The following is a 19676-nucleotide window of genomic DNA, read 5'->3' as shown; positions in this document are numbered from 1 at the left end:
ATTTAAAATGGAAATTACCTATAAATACAATTTATTTGAATTTCATTGTCCTGATTAGTTATGTAGTATGAAATAAATAAGTTCGAGTTCTGTTTTAATCAAACCCATATAATTTAAGATATACTATACCTTGTATTCTTATCAATTAATTTTAAGCATTTGTACTTACCTATCCTTAAAAATTTATTCCCCTTATTGGAAAAGGTAGAACTTGGAAGACAGGAATAAAGACTTCATATTCCTGTCTGCTGTAATAAGAATTTGATTATTTGCTGTTCTTTAAACACCTGCCTTATGTAAGAGTTAGGATGAAACTGTTCTTTGATTTTTCACAACCCAAACCTTCTGACACTTTATCACTATCCTAATACTGACAAAGAAGAATTTAGTTCTACAATATGCATAAAAGATCCTAGTTATAAAATAATCTTTAATGTTTATAATGTATTTATTCAGACTTGAATGGTTGAAATCAGATTTTTTTTTGTTTCTGCAGTCTTAAGTCGCTTTAAAGGCTTTTGCTTCTTTTCTAGCTCTTCTTCCCATCCCAACTTTTAGTACAAAGAAAACAATGTCTTCTCCTGTAGTTCCTATTTCTTTAATAAATTGAAGAAGAAAGTATATAATATAGGACTTAAACTCTTAGCATTTTAGATTTATAATAATTTTACCAACATAATTTGGATGATTCAGAGTACTTTTATAACTATTTAAAATAATTAGCCATTTTTGCCTCAGATCTACTTAATTATCATTCAGGACTTTCAGCTGACTGTGTTGTCAGGAGACAAGTGGGTTTTATCAGGTTCATAAATTCACAAACATCCATCAATATAATGAATATCTGAAAGACAACTTTGATTAAATCCTTTGATATACAACCATAAAAGAGAATAGAAAGTGATGTTTGAGTTTAAAACTATATCAAAGGCTTTCCAAAGTTCAGAATCATTAATGATATAGATATCATTGTTTGCTGATTTTGAAAAAATGCTTTAGATTAGCATCATGAATTATCAGGTATCCATAGACCCACCCAACTGAAAGAAATAGTTTAACTTTAGGGGAGATTCATCTCCTTTGTAATAACACACTTAATAAAATACTACATGCATTGTACCATACATTTTTGGGTAATGTTCACTGGCATCAGAATATAATATCATCAACAAACTTTTTTAGTTGGAATTTTTTTAATGAATAAAATTCATTATTTTTCTCTCCTATCTCTTCCTCATTAAAAAAAAATGTCTGTTCTTCATCTTGAGTCTATCACTTCACAGTCAATGCCCATACTTGACCGTTGGTCTTCTGAAATCATTATTGATCATTAGAGTTCTTTGAGATTGTTAACAAATATTTATTGAGAGTCTTTGTGCTGCAGTATACCTCAAAAGGTTGTTCCAGGAACTATATGACTCTACTGACCTATGATTTGTCCATACAGCTCATGGCAAAGCATTACACAGTGTCATTTGCAAAAAGAAATTTGAGGAATACTTGGCAGTCACTGTCTTGGGGTTTGGGATCAGGCATCATCTCTGTCTCCATGGGGTTTAGATCTAGTTTGTGAGACAAGGACACATGTGTAAAAAGATAGATAAAAGTATAAGGTGACAAACATATTCAGGAATTCAGAGGAGAAAATGACCTTACCAGGCATGGAAGGGCACATTAAAATTATGCTTTGGAATGCTAATTATTTATGATTCACTGTACAAGGCTACTTTGGCTATAATTTATTCTAAAATGATACCTTTCTATGAATATTAACAATTAATTGTCTTTGTCTTGTAGGAAAAAACCCAAATATCAAAAGTTAACTTCTTAGTATGGTGACACTTGGTGACCTCATAAATAAATTTTTCTCTATTGATTTTTCAACCCACACTCCAAACTTAAAAGTTTTATCTTTTACTCCTAATATGGAACCTTCATTTCAAAGAACAACTTCCCTTTCTATATTTTGAAGCTATCAGATTTTTTTGAACTGTTAGTGTTCACAGACTCTTCACATTCTCTGCCTTCTCTGGAAACTTTATTTTTCTCTTCAGCTACCCAGATCTTATCCTTCTTTTAGAATCCTGCCTCTTGTAGCTTCTAATTCATCACCCTTTTCACTGAACTCTTATAATCCTCTCATTTGTACTGCTCCTATTGGCATTTGATCCTATATTGCTTTGAATTATTTCCTATTTCACAACTGTGTGTATAAATATATGTGTATATATATGTGTGTGTATATATATATACACATACACACACAAATGTATAATTTTTGTCATCTGATTTTTCTTTTGCACAGCCTTTGGTGGCCTCCTAGCTAAATGCTATATACTTTTTAGATTTTTAGTGGCTAGTGAATAAAAATATTCTTAAGATAATTCACTATTTTATCTTCTCTATCCTTTAGAAATCTAATTTCTAACTGAAATTGTGTTTAATTACTTGTGAACTATTGGGCAGCTAGATGGCACAGTGGAGAAAGTGCCAGGCCTAGTGTCTGGAAGATCTGAGTTCATATGTAGCTTCAGACTCTTACAAGCTGTGTGATTCTAGGCAAGTCACTTACTCCATTTGCCTCAGTTTCCTCATCTCTAAGATGAACTAGAGAATGAAGTGGCAAACCACTTCAATATCTTTGCCAAGAAAACCCCAAATGGGGTCACAAAGAGTCAGACATAACTGTAACTAAGGAACAACAATAAGCTTGTGATCCCCTGATTACCCATTCATGGTTTATTGTCAGTCCAAATCATTTATGAACTATCTTTTTACTCTGTGAATTACCCCTTCTTAATGTACCTTTCTCATTTGGTTTCCAGGACTATATTTTTGTGGTTCTCTTACCTCTCTAATTTTCTTCCTATCTTCTTTACTGCCTTTCCCCTTGCTTCTTACTATAATTTTAATATAGTAATTTTTAAGGCTTTATTCTTAGCTGTTTTTTTTTTTCTATGTACCTGTCTTATTCAGGGACATAATTTCAATCATCATTGTTTTGGGAATGAATCTAAGGACTATATTGTCATTCATGACTTCTCTGCCAGTCACTTTTCTCTCATTTCCAACTGTCTATTGTATATCATCTGAGTCTTTAATCCCAAAATGTTTAAAACCAAATTCATCTTTTCTCTTTAAATCTGCTCCTCCTCATTCACTATCTTTATTAATGGCAAAATCATTCATCAGTGTTCCTAACCTTGAAGTTTTTATTGGTTTTCACTCTTCCTGCTTTCCAAATATCCAAATATGTCCTCTTAATTCTATATAGTATATCTTGAATCCATCCCCATCTTTCCATTCCTATTCCTTTCTTTCTAATTCAGATCCTTTTTACCTTGCCTAAATTTGATGCTACATTTTCTGATAATAGTCTTCATGTTTTCCAGGTTCTCTTCATTCCTTTAGGATTTCTTAATGTAAAGATAAATAGGTTTGATCATACCATCCTTTGTTCAAAACCTTCAATTTCTCACCAATATCTGTCAAAGTCCATGTTTCTCACTATTTATTCAAAATTCCTTCGCAATCTCTAGCCTTCTTTTCCAGATTTCTTTCTCACTACTTTTCCCTACACATTCTGATTTCAGCTAGTCTTTATCTTTTGAACATACCTTATACACCTGTCTTTTTTTTTTTTAACTCATACTATTCTCTGTGAGTAGAATAGGCTTCTTCTCTCCATTGCTCTCTTTCTACCCCAACAATTCTAGAGTTGCTTAGGCACAATTCTGATGCTGCCCCTTTCCTGAAATCTTTCCCTGATAATTTTAGTTGAAAGTGATTTCTCCACAATCTGATTTTCTAGCACTTTTTATTCCAATGATAATCTTATTGTGTTCTAGTTTATATTTTATTTTCTTATATACATAGTTTATCATCCCTACTAGATTCTAAATTCTTCAAGAATGGGAACTATAAAGTTAGGAGGATCTGAATTCAAATCTGGCCTCAGATACTTAACACTTCCTGACTGTGTGACTCTGGGCAAGTCCCTTAACCCCAATTGCCTCAGAGGAAAATAAAAAGAATAGGAACTATAACATTTATCAATGTAGCTCCATCATTCCTTAGCAAAGAATAGAGCAAACAGTAGTCACTTTAATAAAATAATTGGCATTAAGAACTCTAAATTTCTACTTGCTTATTATATCCCTTTTTTATAGTAAGGCATTATGGAATAGCATTTTTTTTTTTTTTACTTTTTCATACTAAAGAATGCTAGACAACATAGATCTTTTAAAAATGTGGATAATGTAACTACTGTATTTATTTAATGTAGTTTTCAGTTAACTGATCAATCTTAGCAATGATATCTGTTACATACTTAGATGTGTCATAAATGAATGGATCCCTTCTAACATCATGTTCATAGTTTCTCCTGTCACCTTTGAAAAGGCATAGGTTTGGGGGAAATAATCTGAGTGCATAAATGGATGAACCAGCCATACTTTCCTAATTAGGCATCAGTATATAAGTATTATGTTATATTTTAGAAATATATACTTGAAAAAATTGGTAGAATTTGTGATAGTTCCTTCAGCTTCATAGGGTTCTTCCGGCTTGTGAGCTTTGCCTAATACCTGAAACAGTCATTTAGCCTAAGCATTGAGTTCCATTGAGTCATTGAGAACATTAATTTAAATGGGCATTAATTATATGGTATATTTTAATAGATGCATTCATGTAAGATGTTAGCCTTCCTGATTCGTTGATGTGAATTAAAGACCTAAAGATTGTGCCCTGATAAAGGCATAATGTTCTTTTCTGTAAATGTTAAGATTCTTAAAGAATGGATGAAAAAACATTTGTAAAACATTTATTAAGCACTGTGCTAAGTATTATGCAAATGAATGTACATTTAAAAATTAGGAAAAATACAAAGAGAATAGAAAATAAAAAAGTGAAACAGTTCCTGCTCTCAAGGAACTCATATTTAAATGAGAGCATAAATTCAAATAAGTTACAATATCTTTTTTCCTTTGAACTGTTAGTGTGCTCATTTGGTTATTAATCATATACTTTGTCTTTTTGAGATACTCCCTGTTGTTTTAAGTTATTATTTGAATCTTATAGGATTGTTTGAATTTTCTCATGTTTATGTTTCATATTCCTAAAATGACTACAAGTTCCTTGAGGGGAGGGAGGTATTCAGTCTTGCTAAACTGACAATTTAAAAATTATTTCAAAAGCCACACAACCTCAAAACTAACTAAAATTTTAACTGGTATAACTATGTAATCAGAACTATTTGTAATTAAATATACTTAAAATAAAATATACTTAATTAGCATTTCACAACATGTTCTCTTCAGTTGAACAAACATCTAAATGCCTACTGTGGGCAACACATAGTACCCAGCACTGGTAATTAAACAGCCACTACTGTTACTAATATAAATTACTTGAGAGAGGGGAAAGGGAGTGGGAGGTAAAGGAGAGGGAGAGGTAAGGGAAGGGGAGACAAGGGCGGGGAAAGAGGAAGAGGGAGAGGGAAGAGAAAGAGAAAATATGCTAATAATCTTTGGAGTAAGAAAGTCTAAATGTTAAAGTTGGTACCTGAACTGTAACCTCTGAAAGAGACTAGGAATTTTATGAAGTGGAATTGAGGAAGGAGTGCATTCTAGGCACAGGGAGAAGGAATTTTCCATTAATTTTAGTAGCATCTTGATTTGTCCTTCAAAATTGATCTTGTCTATAGTCACATTCATTCCAAATAAGGAACCATTTGTGCAAAGGCTTGGAAACAGCTGTTAGAATATCACATACACATAACAGCTAGCTGGCCAGTTTGGAATGGAGAATATGCACATGGGAGCAATGTGAAATAAGATTGGAAAGGTATGTAGAAATGAGATTGTGGAGGGCTTTAAATGCTAGGTTAAGGATTTTGTATTTTTGTATTTTACTTTAGTGGAAATGGATAGCCATTAAAGATTTTTGAGAGAGAGAGAGAGAGAGAGAGAGAGAGAGAGAGAGAGAGAGAGAGTGTGTGTGTGTGTGTGTGTGTGTGTGTGTGTGTGTGTGTGTAGGGAAGTGGTGATCTGGTCAGATCTGTTTTATAGTGATAAATTTAGTATCTGTAGATAGGATTGACTGTAAAAGGGAGAGATTAGAGACCAATTAAGAGGGTATTGCATTGGTCAAGGCAAAAGATGGTGAAAATCTGAAGCAAAGGATGTAGGCTCTGTCACTGGAGATAGGGAATGGCTGCAAGGGATAATGTGAATGTAGAGACAATGAGATTTGATGAAGATGGAATCTGAAAAAGACAGAAGAGTTAAGGAAGACTCCAAAGTTTTGAACCTGAGGGACTGGAAGAAGACTGGTGCCATCAACAGAAATTGTTATGTTTGCAGGAGAAAAAAATTTTAATACGAATTTCATTTTGTGTATATTGAATTTGAGTTTGGGATATCCTAATAGAAGAATATAGCCGGCAATTGTTAACAAAGAAATGAAATTAGGAGAGTGATTTAAGCTAATTCTTTACATATTTTTGTGGAGGTGATAATTGAATATCAGTCAATAAATGTATGATAAGCAGCTATTGTGTGCCAGATACTAAGTGATGGACACACAAAAAAGGCAAAAAGAATCAAGCTCTTACAATCCAATGGGAGATACAAGGAGCAAACAAATATATACAAAGCAAGTTAAATATATAATAAATGGGAGATCATTGTGATGGAAAGACACCAGAATTGAGAAAGGTTGGAGAAGGTAAAATTTGGGGTGAGAATTAAAGGAGGACAGAGAGATAAGAATAAGGAAGTAGAGCATTTCAGGCATGGGAGATAGCCAGAGAGAATGCCTGGAAGCAATAAATGGAATGTTCTGTTTTTGTAACAGCCAAGAGGCCAGTTTCATTGGAAGAAAGCCTATATGTCAGGGATTAAGTTATAAGAAGATTGGAAATGTAGTAAAGCTAGATTATGATGGATTTTGAATGCCAAACAGAGCATTTTGTATTTGCTCCTAAAGGCAGTAGGGAGCCACTAGAATTTGTTGTGTAAAGAAGCAATATGATCAGATCTGCTTTATAGCAAAAATCACTTTAGTAACTGAAATGAATAAAGGATTGGAATGGGGAGAGCTGCTATTACCCAATAACAGTTTTTGCAGTAGGTGAGTGATGCAGTGGAAAGAGCACTGGTCCTGAAGTCAGGAGGATCTGAGTTCAAATCTGGTTTCAGATACTTAATACACTGATTGAAAGCAACAAGGTACAGTCTAAAGATGGGAGACAGGAAGGAAAGCTCTGCATACTATACCTCCTGGCCTACAATTTCATGGGGCATGAGAAAAGGAACACCTAGACATTTTCAGTATATGAAGAATATGGAAAGAGTATGTAATTATTTAGAGCAAAAGGAAATTTGTTAACAATAGTTCAAGTATTCCAGAGAGCTCAATAAAAACCCCAGAACAAAAGACAGTATGAACTGCATTAGATCAAATGATCTATTACAACAGCAGCATGGTGTCCTGGAAAGAATACTGGACTTAAATTCAGGGTAAGACTGGATTTCACTCCTACTACTGACAATCATTAGATGAGTAACCCCAGAAAAAATCTCTTAACCTTTAGAACTTCAGGCTTCTTATTTATAAAAATTGGAAATATTCTGTAAAATGTGTATAATGTTAGTGTTCTCTGAGCTGTTGTGAGGATTGATAAGATAATTTATGTAAAATGCTTTGCTGACTATAAAGTGCTCTATAAATGTTAGCTATTATGAAACTTTCTTCCCAACTCTTTTTGTAATGTATGCTGTATTTTGTACCATGCCTTACCTATTATGGGTACTGAAGGAATATTTGGTTTAATTCAAAATGGTCCTAGGCCCTGCTAGCCATAGCAACTAGTGGAGTGATTTGAAGAGACCCTAAACCGGCAGGGGTCCTCAAACTACGGTCAGTGGGCCAGATGCAGCAGTTAAGGATGATCATCTCCCTCATCCTTTGTTTATTTAAAGGCCCACAAAACAAAGTTTTTGTTTTTACTATAGTCCGGCCCTCCAACAGTCTGAGGGATAGTGAACTGGCCCCCTATTTAAAAAGTTTGAGGACCCCTGCAAGGTTTGCTGGTCCCCACATCGCCTGGTGGTCTATCACAGAGCAACAAAGCCCTGCCCTTGACTGTGTTGAGATTAGAAGGATACTAGAATTATAATGAAAATGTTAGTTGATAGTAATGTTATTGATTTAACAGGGATTTGGTTGTTGGATTAACTATAATCATGTATCATCAGTTGCTGAGGAGAATTTTGGTGAGAGTCTCGAAAACCACCAATAGTGAGAAGTGGGATGAATTTGGGCGTTTATTGCTGCAGTGAGAAACATTATGTAGTCTGTACAAGCCCCCTGAATTGCATGGTCATACATTCTTGCTCATGGGAATACTTGCTGATCCTACTTGAAAATCTGGCTTAATACCAATGCTAAAGGAACCATGTCAGGATGACCTAGAAAAAGACGGAAGATTCTGTGATATATTCTCCACATGCCCTTCTAGTGGGAGACAACTTGTACCCTGATCAGAATGTGCTTTCGCCCTCTTGCAATATGAATGTCTGGTACCATTCCAACCTCATCCTTCTTTTTTGTTACACTGGCTTCATGCCCGACAGCCACTCAAGCTGTCCTTACTGCCAGAAGATCTATTGGAACCGACAGCATTAAGATCTCTGTTCCTGAAGAATGCTTTACTTTGGAAAGTTTTGTTGCTTCCTCAGAAGTAGTTGGTGTTGGAAAGAATGCTGGCCTTAAGAGTGAGGAGAACTGGCATTCAAATCTCACCTCTTCATTCAAGTAACTCTATTATCTGGGGCAAATCAGTTTATTTCTCAGTTTCTTCATGTATAAAATGGGGATAAATAATTGCAGAGACAAATATGTTAAGGGACAGGTCAATTCTCCCAAAGCCTCTACAGCTGTGGATCATAGCATCTGAAGGGGTTGCAGGGCAGCCTTTGCTGACACAGGTGTTGCGGACTGGGAGCGGGATAAATTGGAGGCAGAAGGAAAAGGAGCGAGGTCAGAACAGTAATTGCCTCTCAGAATCCTTACATCATTCTCTCACAAGAGAAGATCCATTCTGCAAGTCTAGGTTGGATCTCCAGCAGCCACTGTCAGGTGGCTCCTGTGAATTCTTCCAACATAAATAAATGAATTATCTCAAAGAGTTGTCCAGAAGATCGAATGAGATAATATGTACAAAGGACTTTGTAAACTTCAAACACTCTATAAATGTCAGCTGCCATGGCTGTTACTGGGAACTGAAAATGAATTTAGGAGAAGGAAGTAGGGAGTGAACTCAACATTTATGTAGATTTGTGGGGGAGTTTAAATTTATGTCTTCATTTTATAAGAAAACCATTGATTAATCAATCAATCAAATTAATCAATTTGATTACATAAGCTTAAAAACATAGAAAACATAGAATAACATGTATTCATTCAAAATCCAAGCATTTATTAGCTGCCCAATATATGCCAGGCACTGTATTAGGTGCCATTCCTTAATCTTACATTCTATTGGATAGGAACAACATGTACATACAGGAAAAGCAGATCTATATTATATGCCAAATAAATATGAGGTGGTTAAAATGAGGAAAGGAAACTTAACAGTTGGAGGAAATACATAGGATAGGTATGATATAGGAGTTGAAGTTTGTACTGAGCCTTGAATGAAACTAGAGTTTCTCTGAAGTAGAAGTGAGGAGGGAGAGGATTCCAGATCCATGGGAGCACATTCTATTAAAGCACAGAAACCAGCTGCAAGTGTCATGGTGTAGGCCAGTTTGGCCAGAACATAAGTATAAATAAAGGAGAGTGATGTGCACTCATTCTTCAAAGGTAGACTGGAGCCATGTTGTAAAAAGCTTTAAATATTTTTCACAGCAGTGCTTGTATTTTACCCAAGAAGCAATAGAGTCATTGATGCTTCTTGAGCTAGAGAATAATATAGTCAGGCTTGTTGAAAGTCTTCTAGTAGACCAGAGATTCTCAAACTCAGGGGCCTTTTGTACTTTTAAAAATTGCTGAGGATCCCAAAGAACTTTTGTTTATCTGAGTTATAGCTACTGGTATATTAAAATTTAAAACTGATAAATTTTTAAATTATTTCTTCATTTAAAAGACAAAAACAACCCATTATCTATAAATAACTTTTTATTTTTAATATTTTAATGAAATTTAACTAGTTTCCAAAACAGAAATTAGAGAGAATGGTGAATGTTTTATATATTTTTGCAATTTTTTTTAGTGTCAGGTTTAATGGAAAACAACTAGCTGGATTCCCATAACTACTTCTACATTCAATCTACTGCTGTATGTTGTTTTGATTGAAGTGTATGTAAAAAATTTAGTCTCATATAGATATCTAACTGGGGGAAAAAAGGAAGATTTTTATTAGGCAAATACTGTCTTAGTGTTTATGAAAATAGTTTTGATCTCATGGATTCTGAAAAGTTCTCAGGGACCCCTGTGTCCATAGACCATATTTTGAGTATGTTATTTAAAGCTATTTCAAGGAGTTTAGGAAGCATTTTTCTTAGAGTTTCCTAGTATTTTTCTCCAAGGGCAGAAGCATGGTGACATACATTGGTAAGTAGGGAGGTACTGATAAACTCTCTTTTCCAGATGGTTGTTTCTCAGCCCCACTTCTCAAAAAAAGTGTTTTTAAAAAATGTGACAATTAGGCTTGCACAAGTTATTATTCCACTTGCAAGTCTAACCTGAGGAAACTATTGTTAAACAATTATAGTTTTTCTTTTGAATCTATTTTCAATTGCTTTTCATTATTTGCCTCTGAGGGAAAAAGAAGAAATGTTAGGGACAACTTTGATTTAAATACATAATGAAGAAAGCTATCAATTTTTCCAGGAAACATTTCATTGCCTACCATTAATAATTCAGAATGTACCTGCTGTTCATGCGACTCATTGTGGGCATTAATAGCATACATAAACAGGTCCTAAAAGAGACAGTGTTATCAGTTTTCCCTGTAATAATGTTGATGATTATTTTGACTTGTATTTTTTTCAGAATGAAAACTACCTCTGTTGACATAGATTTCATCTCTTACGTGTCTCAGTAGGTGGTTTGCTTGAATTCCTGGGGCCCAAACAATTCATTCTTTATTAGTAGCTTGCAGCCAAAACAATACGTAATCCAGTAGCTGATGGAAATAGTAATAAAGGATATATACATAGTATGTTAAGATTTATAAAGCACTTTAGATACATTAAGCTTATTAGATATTCACTATAACAACTCTGTGAATTAAGTACTGCAGGCTTATTAATTTCATTTTAGAGATAAGAAGTTGAGGTTCAGAGATGACCTTACTTGTTGTATAAGTATAAGGTGTAATTTGAACCCAGTTATCTCCTGATTACAAGTCTTGCTTTCTTTATACTTAAGGTTTAGCCTCCCAGGACCTTCTGATAGAAGAGCCTTTCCAAATTAGCTAAGCTAGTCCTCAGATGATAAATGATGTGCAATTTATCTTGAAGTTGTGCTCAGACTTAGCTGGCTTGTCATAACTTGGGCTCTACTGGGAAAGCCTTCACAGACTAAGGGTCATCTCTATGCCATCATGAAGCAATTGAAGGAGAATCTTAGTGGAAAGATGTTAATTAACATCTTTATAGAAAATGTAAATGAGAACATTAAAAATTTTAATGAAGTAAAGAAATATTAGGAAAAGCAATGCAGTAGTATAGATATATCAAAATCCAGGCCAGCAAAACTCCCCAGTTGAGTCTGAATCAACTTAAAAAGTAACAGGGGAATATTTAGCAAAATAAGGAAACTACAATAGGACACATTATGTTAATTTATGGTTTTCTAAGTCTCTATGGCACCTCAGGGATCTCTTTCTATATGAATTTGACACCACTTCTCTAGGTAATTAATGTTTGATGTTGGATTGTTTTCTTTTTTGGTGGGAGCTGAAACCAGGTTTCAAACAAATTTTTCAACTTGTACCAGTGAAACTATGTTGATGCACTCAATGAAATCAATGTGTTTTAGATGTTTAAAATTCATATTTTGTCCATGACTCTAAACCAGGCCATTTGCTTTGAAAATTTTATGTGCTGGTCATAATTGATATTGTAAAAGTCAGATGCTTATCAATTATCAGGTATTTGTTGGGAAAAATTAATTTATACATGGAAAGTTTTTCATGTTACTTGATTGCTTTCATCTATGGCGTTTTTCCTTTTCTAAGTTTATCTGGTATTTGATAGGAGTCTTAGTTGATTTATGTCACTTCTTAAGTCTGTATCAATAGCTTTGATTAATTTGTTAATTCCCAAGTGTTTTGAGACTTCTTGACAGAGACATAAATGTAACCTGAAAGTATTGAGTCAGAGGTCCTTTGTAGCCAATTTAGGTCAAAATCCTAATGGTAGTGAGTATGACTTTGTGAGGTGAAAGGAACAATTCTTGAGTATTTGGGAACAGAATTTTAGCTCAGTTTTGCTCATTCTAAACACTTGAGATTATGTTGTACTTCCATTTTTGCTAGGACAAGAGAAACCTTGTGATAATCACATGTATTCATATGATAGAAAGGCAGTTGGCTAGGAAAAATGATTTTTATCGAAGACTAAGTCAACATCCGGTTGAAACACTTGTTTTTCACTTGATAATTTCACTTGATAAATGCTTCTGCACAGCATACATTTCTTTTAGTGTTTGTGCATCTTATTGGCCTAGATCCTCATGAGATAAGTAATATCTATTCCTCTGCCATCTACTATAGATTCAGCAGTAGATAGGTATGAGCATGTATAGCTGAGCATGGTAATTAAAAAGGGAGTAATAATGGTTATATGGTAACTAGGTAGCATCATGGCAATGAGAAATAGTTCAGGACATTATTGAAAAATATCAGAACTCTAATCATCGCCAAGACCAGTCTTGACTCCAGATACTGAAACAAAATTACTCCTTTCAGCTAAAGAGGTGAACTACAGCAGAATGGGACATAACTGTGTCAATGATGGCCAATTTGTTCGTTTGTTTCACTAAACTGTACTTCCTTGTTACAAGGGGTAGAACAGAGAATCATTGGAAAATAACAGGTGTTTTCTTAAAAGCATAAATGTAAACATTTATTTAAATTTTTTAAATTAATGAAGATAGGAAGATATCGGTAACTAATTCTGATTCTTTAAAATAATATCTCATATGACTGTGATTTAGAAAAAAAAGCAAGGACAGAGAGGTTTCCTTCCTGAGGTCAAAATAGAATCAGGGGTATTTTGCACAAGCCCTCTTGTGCAAAGACAGGTGCAGGCAGTTTTTAAAAAGAGAAATTCAAATAAATCATGCAGGATCAGTTTTCATAACACAAGATCTAACAGTACTTAGTATAAAGATATATATCTTTTAGTATAAACATACACGCATATGTAAGATATAAATACAATAATATTAATACTTACATATAATATAATTATATAAATGTAAATAAATATGAAATATTTTTAAAGCAGTATAAAGAAGATTTAACAATAAAATTCTGATGTTTCCAGGTTACCTCTTGGGTAAAAGTGAAGTGTTAATATAGTTGTTAACATCCTGTATATAAAATATATTTATTATTTTTTTTCTTTTTTTAGCTATTTTATGATAATAATTTATAATGAATGGAAAACTAATAGAAATATATAGGACTTCTACTAGCCAGCCATGGGTATGTACAGTGGCTATTCTTCCATACTAGAAATAAAAAAATAGACCCATCAGCTAGAACTTATAAAATTGTCTACTTTTCCCTTCTAAATGAATAGTGTGCAAGATTCTAGCAGATTTTAAGAAAAAAAAAATTTTAATTGAAACAAAGCAGTTCCTGTGATATTGCCTGAATTTGAGGGTGGGATAAAGGTAGGATATGAAATATCGTAGATTTACTATTGTGTGTCTCTAACAAATACTAATAACTGCTCCTAGTAGTTGTTTGGGGAGTGTAAAAGTTTAATAGTTACTAGTTTTTTATTCTGTTCTAAGTATTCTAACTTCCTACCTTGTCATAATTCTTTTTATTTTAACTTAATAACAATAGCCAGCATTTGTGTGGTGTTTTAAGCTTTGCAAACTACTTTACATGTTTTCTCATTTGAGCCTCCTAACAGTTCTGGGGAAAGGACACTATATTCCCATTTTATTGATGAGGGAACAAGGGAACTGGTCCTGAAGAAAGTTAAGTGACTTAGCTAGCTTAAAAGCTAGTATATGTTTGGGGCCAAATTTGAACTCGGCTTCTTGCTTCTAGGTCCAAGATTCTAAGTTTTAACAGCCTTTCATTGATGTAAATCAGTCTGTGAACATAATAAACCGGTTAGACTATTCTGTCATGCATGTGAGAAGAGTGAGGAAGGCTGGTAGCTTGGGTCGTAACTGGCACCATTGTTTCAGCTTCTCAAAAGACCTTTTTAATATTTCTAATCCAGTATCTTGATTCTAAAAGATGTTTTCCCATAGTCTATAATATATGGTATTTAAAAGAAATAATTATAAACGCAAGAGATACTGACAATATCCCTGAGAGCAAGTATTATATGATGTTTTGTCTCCAGAAAGGGGCTGTATCTGTAAGGATAGAGTACTAAACAGCATCAGGAAGACCTAAGTGTAATTCTGCTTTATAAAGTTACTAGTCTGGGACCCTAGATCAGTCACTTAACTTCTCAGCCTCATTTTCCTGATCTATAAATTGAGGCTATCAATTACATTTACTTCATCAGGTTTTTATGAAGATCAAATAAGATAATGTACATAAAGTGTTTTGCAGAGATTTTAAAGAACTATATAAATGATAACAACTGTTATTGTTATTGTATACAAATAGTGCAGCTAACTCTTCCTTACAAGCTCTTCATTATTATGAGTATTATATCGCTTAAGCAGCTTTCTCTTGTTTATTAAGTTGTAGTTTTTGCTTTGTTTATTTGTTGGAAGTCCATATGATGTTTATTCTTTATTGATAACTGAGTGAATAGGTCTCCTAATCCGTCATGATATCTCGCCTATAGAATTTTGTAAAATATATTAGTGCAACTTAAAACATCAGACTCATGATGTCATTGGTCTTGAGAATGAAGGAGGAACAACAACAATAACCTTCATAAATGAGAGGCAATCAGAAATCTGATTTTTTGAAAAATTATATTCTCTAGCATGTTTTATTATAAATAAATCCTCGAAATTCTGTATTTTCCCTAGGAATTTGTGAAAATATTGAGATTAATTAGTTATAAACTTTATATGGGAAAGTATTATTTATCCAAATAATATTGGATTATGGTTAGGACATTTTGGGGAAATTTTTAAAATTTCTTCAGTGTGTGCATTATAGGCACATGATTCAAATTGGTTCATAAAATAACTCTTAATTGGATATGACATTAAACTCTTCAGTTGGCTGTAAGCCTGATAAAGGAGGATCCGTTTTAATAACAAAATTGCCTAATTATATATATTTTTTTCCTTTACAGATCAACTAGAATAATTTTGAAAATTATCAACTTTCTGATGTTCATAATAAACAATGGCGACTGATGATAAAGTTGCCATTTTGACTGATGATGAAGAGGAGCAAAAGAGAAAGTATGTGCTTGCTGATCCTTTTAATGGTATCTCCAGGGAACCAGACCAGCAACCTGCAAATGAAACCCCCTCCTCAACAGAGACTTCCACTATCCCAGAAGAAGAAATAGACTGGATTGAGAAACACTGTGTTAAAGTAAACAATGATCTTCTTATTTCAAAGGTCTTTTATTTTTTCTTTTACTCTGCATATGGCTCTCTTTATCCACTTTTGCCTGTGTATTATAAACAGCTGGGCATGTCACCCAGTCAGAGTGGACTATTAGTGGGCATTAGATATTTCATCGAATTCTGCAGTGCCCCTTTTTGGGGTGTAGTTGCTGACCGCTTTAGGAAGGGTAAAATTGTCCTCCTCTTTTCACTTTTATGTTGGGTTTTATTCAATCTTGGCATAGGGTTTGTCAAACCAGCTACCTTGAGATGTGTACCAAAGATCTTACCCACAGTGCATCCGACCAACGGGAGCCATCTTTTAACTACTATTCCACCAAACTCTTCCATCATCCCTCCCCTTACCATAGTCCAAGCCACACCACCAAAAACTCGGGAGAAAAGAAATTCACTTGCCAATTTGACCTTAGAAGAGGAGTTAACCAACCCTGGGCTTGTATCTCCTTCTCCACCTGATGACATAGCAATCGTATTTACTGTTCAGCCTCCAACATCTTCAAGTACTAACAATTCTATCCTTTTAATCCAGAACATAAACACTACTACCATGACTACAGTTGTAGCTGGGAACCTCACCAAAGTGACGGTCACCCCTTCTCTTACCACCAAAGTATCGCCCTCAGATCAGCGAATTCTCGTTTATGATCAGCAAGAGGTGGAAGCGATATTTTTGGTGATCCTCTTGGTTGTCATCATAGGAGAGTTTTTCAGTGCATCCTCTGTCACCATTGTGGACACAGTCACACTACAGTATCTGGGAAAACACAGGGATCGATATGGATTACAACGCATGTGGGGTTCTCTGGGCTGGGGATTGGCCATGCTCTCTGTGGGTATAGGGATTGATTACACTCACATAGATGTTCTCATTGATGGTCAAGGGTGTAAACCCCCTGAATACAGGAACTACCAGATAGTCTTCATTGTTTTTGGGGTCCTAATGACCATGGCTTTAATAGTAGCTACTCAGTTCCGTTTCCGCTACAGCCATTTCAAAAGCAATAACAACAAAGGGAAAGAGGTGGAAATTCCTCAGGTGGAGAGAAACAATTCCACTGAATCTTCTGAAGACACACCAACCAGCTCGAGTCAGTCACAAGCATTCAGTTTTTGGGACCTGATTAAGCTGCTTTGCAGTGTACAGTATGGCTCTGTGTTATTTGTGGCATGGTTTATGGGTTTTGGCTATGGATTTGTATTCACTTTTCTCTACTGGCATCTGGAAGATCTCAATGGCACAACAACCCTGTTTGGAGTCTGCTCTGTCCTGAGTCATGTTTCTGAATTGACTGCTTACTTCTTTAGTCACAAACTTATTGAACTCATTGGTCATATCAGGTAAGAAAATATTTTTCTTATTTCTTTAACCAATCACCTGGTTGAATTAAGTTCCTATTTTATGTCACACTAGGTATAATATAAATTCATGATATTGTACTTTGTTATGGAGAAAAATTAGAGTGCCTTTTGCTCACCTTTATTATTGGTGGTTGTTTTTGTTATGTAAAGAAAAAGCCAAATTCTTTATTTAGATTGTAATTATTTACTTGAGATCCATGGACATCTATTACCATAATTAGATTTCAGGAGAAGTCCATGAATTGGATGAGAAAAAAAGTCACATTTTTATTTTCACTAACCTTTGATTAGTTAGGATAGTTTTGAAATCCTATATATTTTATTTTATGCTCTACAGATTTCAATAGACTGATTAAGAGACTGCAGTACCAAAAAAAAAAAAAAAAGATTAAGAGCCTCTTATCTAGACTCTATAGAGAAAATATTCCCCAAAAGGCTTGCAAATTCCTTGATTTGTCTTATGGAAAATGTTTTGGTTAATATTTTCAGTATATTATAAATACGGTTATGGCAGCTACTCCTAACTTGGGATTTTATGAGTCAGATCATAGTGGGTCAAGTTTCTCATATTTCCTTTATGCCTACTTTAAAGCCTAGAAGTAGTTTATAATGGCCATTACATTCAACAAGGATTCTGTACTATCATAGTCCTCTTTCACAGTACTTATATTAAGGAGAATCTTACAGAATCCTTTTCTTTTGCTAAAAAAAAAAAAATGAGCCTGTGAATTGGGGATTAAGAAATATATCTTTAGCTGACAAGAAGATAAGAGAATGATTTTCTCCTTCACCTTAACTCCCTGCTCACTCACTATCTCTCTCTTTCAAGATTCTTAAATGATACAGTATTTACTAGACTCCCAAAGTACTTTGTCTCCTTGAGCCTCTGATGTTTACATGAAGCAGAGTCAAGTTTACTATCTTTTAAAAATTACTCTGTCTTCTTGTGTTTCTTGAAGGATGGAGTGTGTACATGGTTTAAAATTCTGTACTGAGAGAGAGGATTGTCAGTTTCTGAAATGAGGAAATACATTAACTTTTTTGGCCCATTATAACAGATATAATCTTCTTATACATATAGTAAATGAATAAGTGTGTATGTTGTTTATTTGCTTGTATCACTTTAAATTTCAGATTTTTTTAGACTGACAGATCCTTAAGAGCAAGGACTATTTTTTGCCTTTTTTTTTTTTTTTTGTATCCCCCCGCCCTTAGCACAAGGCCTGACACATGGTGGACATTTAATAACTGCTTATTGACTTAACTTGGAAAAGGGAAATTTTAAAAATGGAAATGATAGTTTTAGCTTTCTTCTCCTTTCTCTTAAAAGGGAGAATATTATCCATTTTAAAAATATAAATCCAGTGATTTTAGAGGAGAAACTACTATTGAATTCTTCTTTACCTCTTAGGCCCTTCCTGTGGTATCCATACCCTTTGCTCCTCCAGTTTTTGGCTCCTTCACTTTTACTAAAAATTGGCCCAAACCAGCTTACTTGTCTTTTTCATTGCTTTGGTTTGCTTTTTTTAGACAAAATTAGACTGACTGATTCATTGAGATATAGAGTGGTTAAAGTCATTTAGAATAGTGGTATCAAACATGAATACTATCAAAACCAGATTAAAATGTACTTGGGAAATACTTAACAAAATAAATACAAGTACAATAAAATATAGATAACATCACATTTTTTCCCATCAGGGATACTTCTATGTGCATTTGAGGCCCTCATTTCTATTTAAGTTTGACACTATTGATATAGAGTACCAGAATTGGAATTAGGGAGATCTGAGTTTAAATCCTGACCCTGATAAGGAATCTGAAAAGTCACTTAACTTGTCTGAAGGTTGATTTCTTCATTTGTAAAATGAAGGAGTTGTACTTGAAGGATTCTAAGACTCTTTGGGTAGTCTCCATGGACAGCTTAAGGTTATAAGTGAATAATAGAGAGCTGGATCTGGAGTCAGGAATCTGGTCTCAAATACTCACTTGCTGTGTGACTTTGGAGAAGTCACTTAAGTCTGTCCCAGTATCCTCATCTGTAAAATGAGCTGGAGAAGGAAATGGCTAATCACTCTAATATCTTTGCTAAGGGAAAAAAAAAACCCTCAAAAGGCCTCATGAAGAGTTAGACATGACTGAACACAACTAAACAGCAAAGACTCGGCAAAAAGAACATATAATCCTTTTGCTGTGACTTATTATTGAAGCTATCTTATACTTCTTGCTTCTTTTCTTCAAACCTTCTTTGCCTGCTCAGAACTGCATAGATGGTTAAACTCAGAACTGCATAGATGGTTAAAAGAATGGATTCTTTGGTTCTGATGTGGTTTGGGAAGGTCCAGACAGCATTCCTTTCAGTAGGGGTAGACTGAGTAAAATTCCTAGATGATATTTAGTCCAATGACGTAAGTTATGGAGTAAACAGAGCACTTTCCATGAACATTGAAAGTCACATCAATAAGCATTTATTAAGTAGTTACTTAACAAGCATAGGAGAAATGGGAAAAAAA

At 34.2% G+C, this 19676-nt stretch overlaps 1 protein-coding gene across 2 annotated transcripts in view; it reads left to right on the top strand.

Annotated features, from left to right (window-relative positions):
* Positions 1-19676, top strand: part of MFSD6 (major facilitator superfamily domain containing 6) — a 91725-nt gene that overhangs the window by 8968 nt on the left and 63081 nt on the right. For both annotated transcript variants that reach the window (XM_051985998.1, XM_051985999.1), the window contains exon 2: positions 15522-17142. In XM_051985998.1, the coding sequence (XP_051841958.1) occupies positions 15575-17142 (1568 nt within the window). In that variant the 5' untranslated portion in view covers positions 15522-15574. The remainder of the gene's footprint in view (positions 1-15521; positions 17143-19676) is intronic.

Source organism: Antechinus flavipes, chromosome 3, assembly GCF_016432865.1.
Source record: "Antechinus flavipes isolate AdamAnt ecotype Samford, QLD, Australia chromosome 3, AdamAnt_v2, whole genome shotgun sequence".
Lineage (NCBI taxonomy): Eukaryota > Metazoa > Chordata > Mammalia > Dasyuromorphia > Dasyuridae > Antechinus > Antechinus flavipes.
This window is presented reverse-complemented; position numbering and strand designations above follow the sequence as displayed.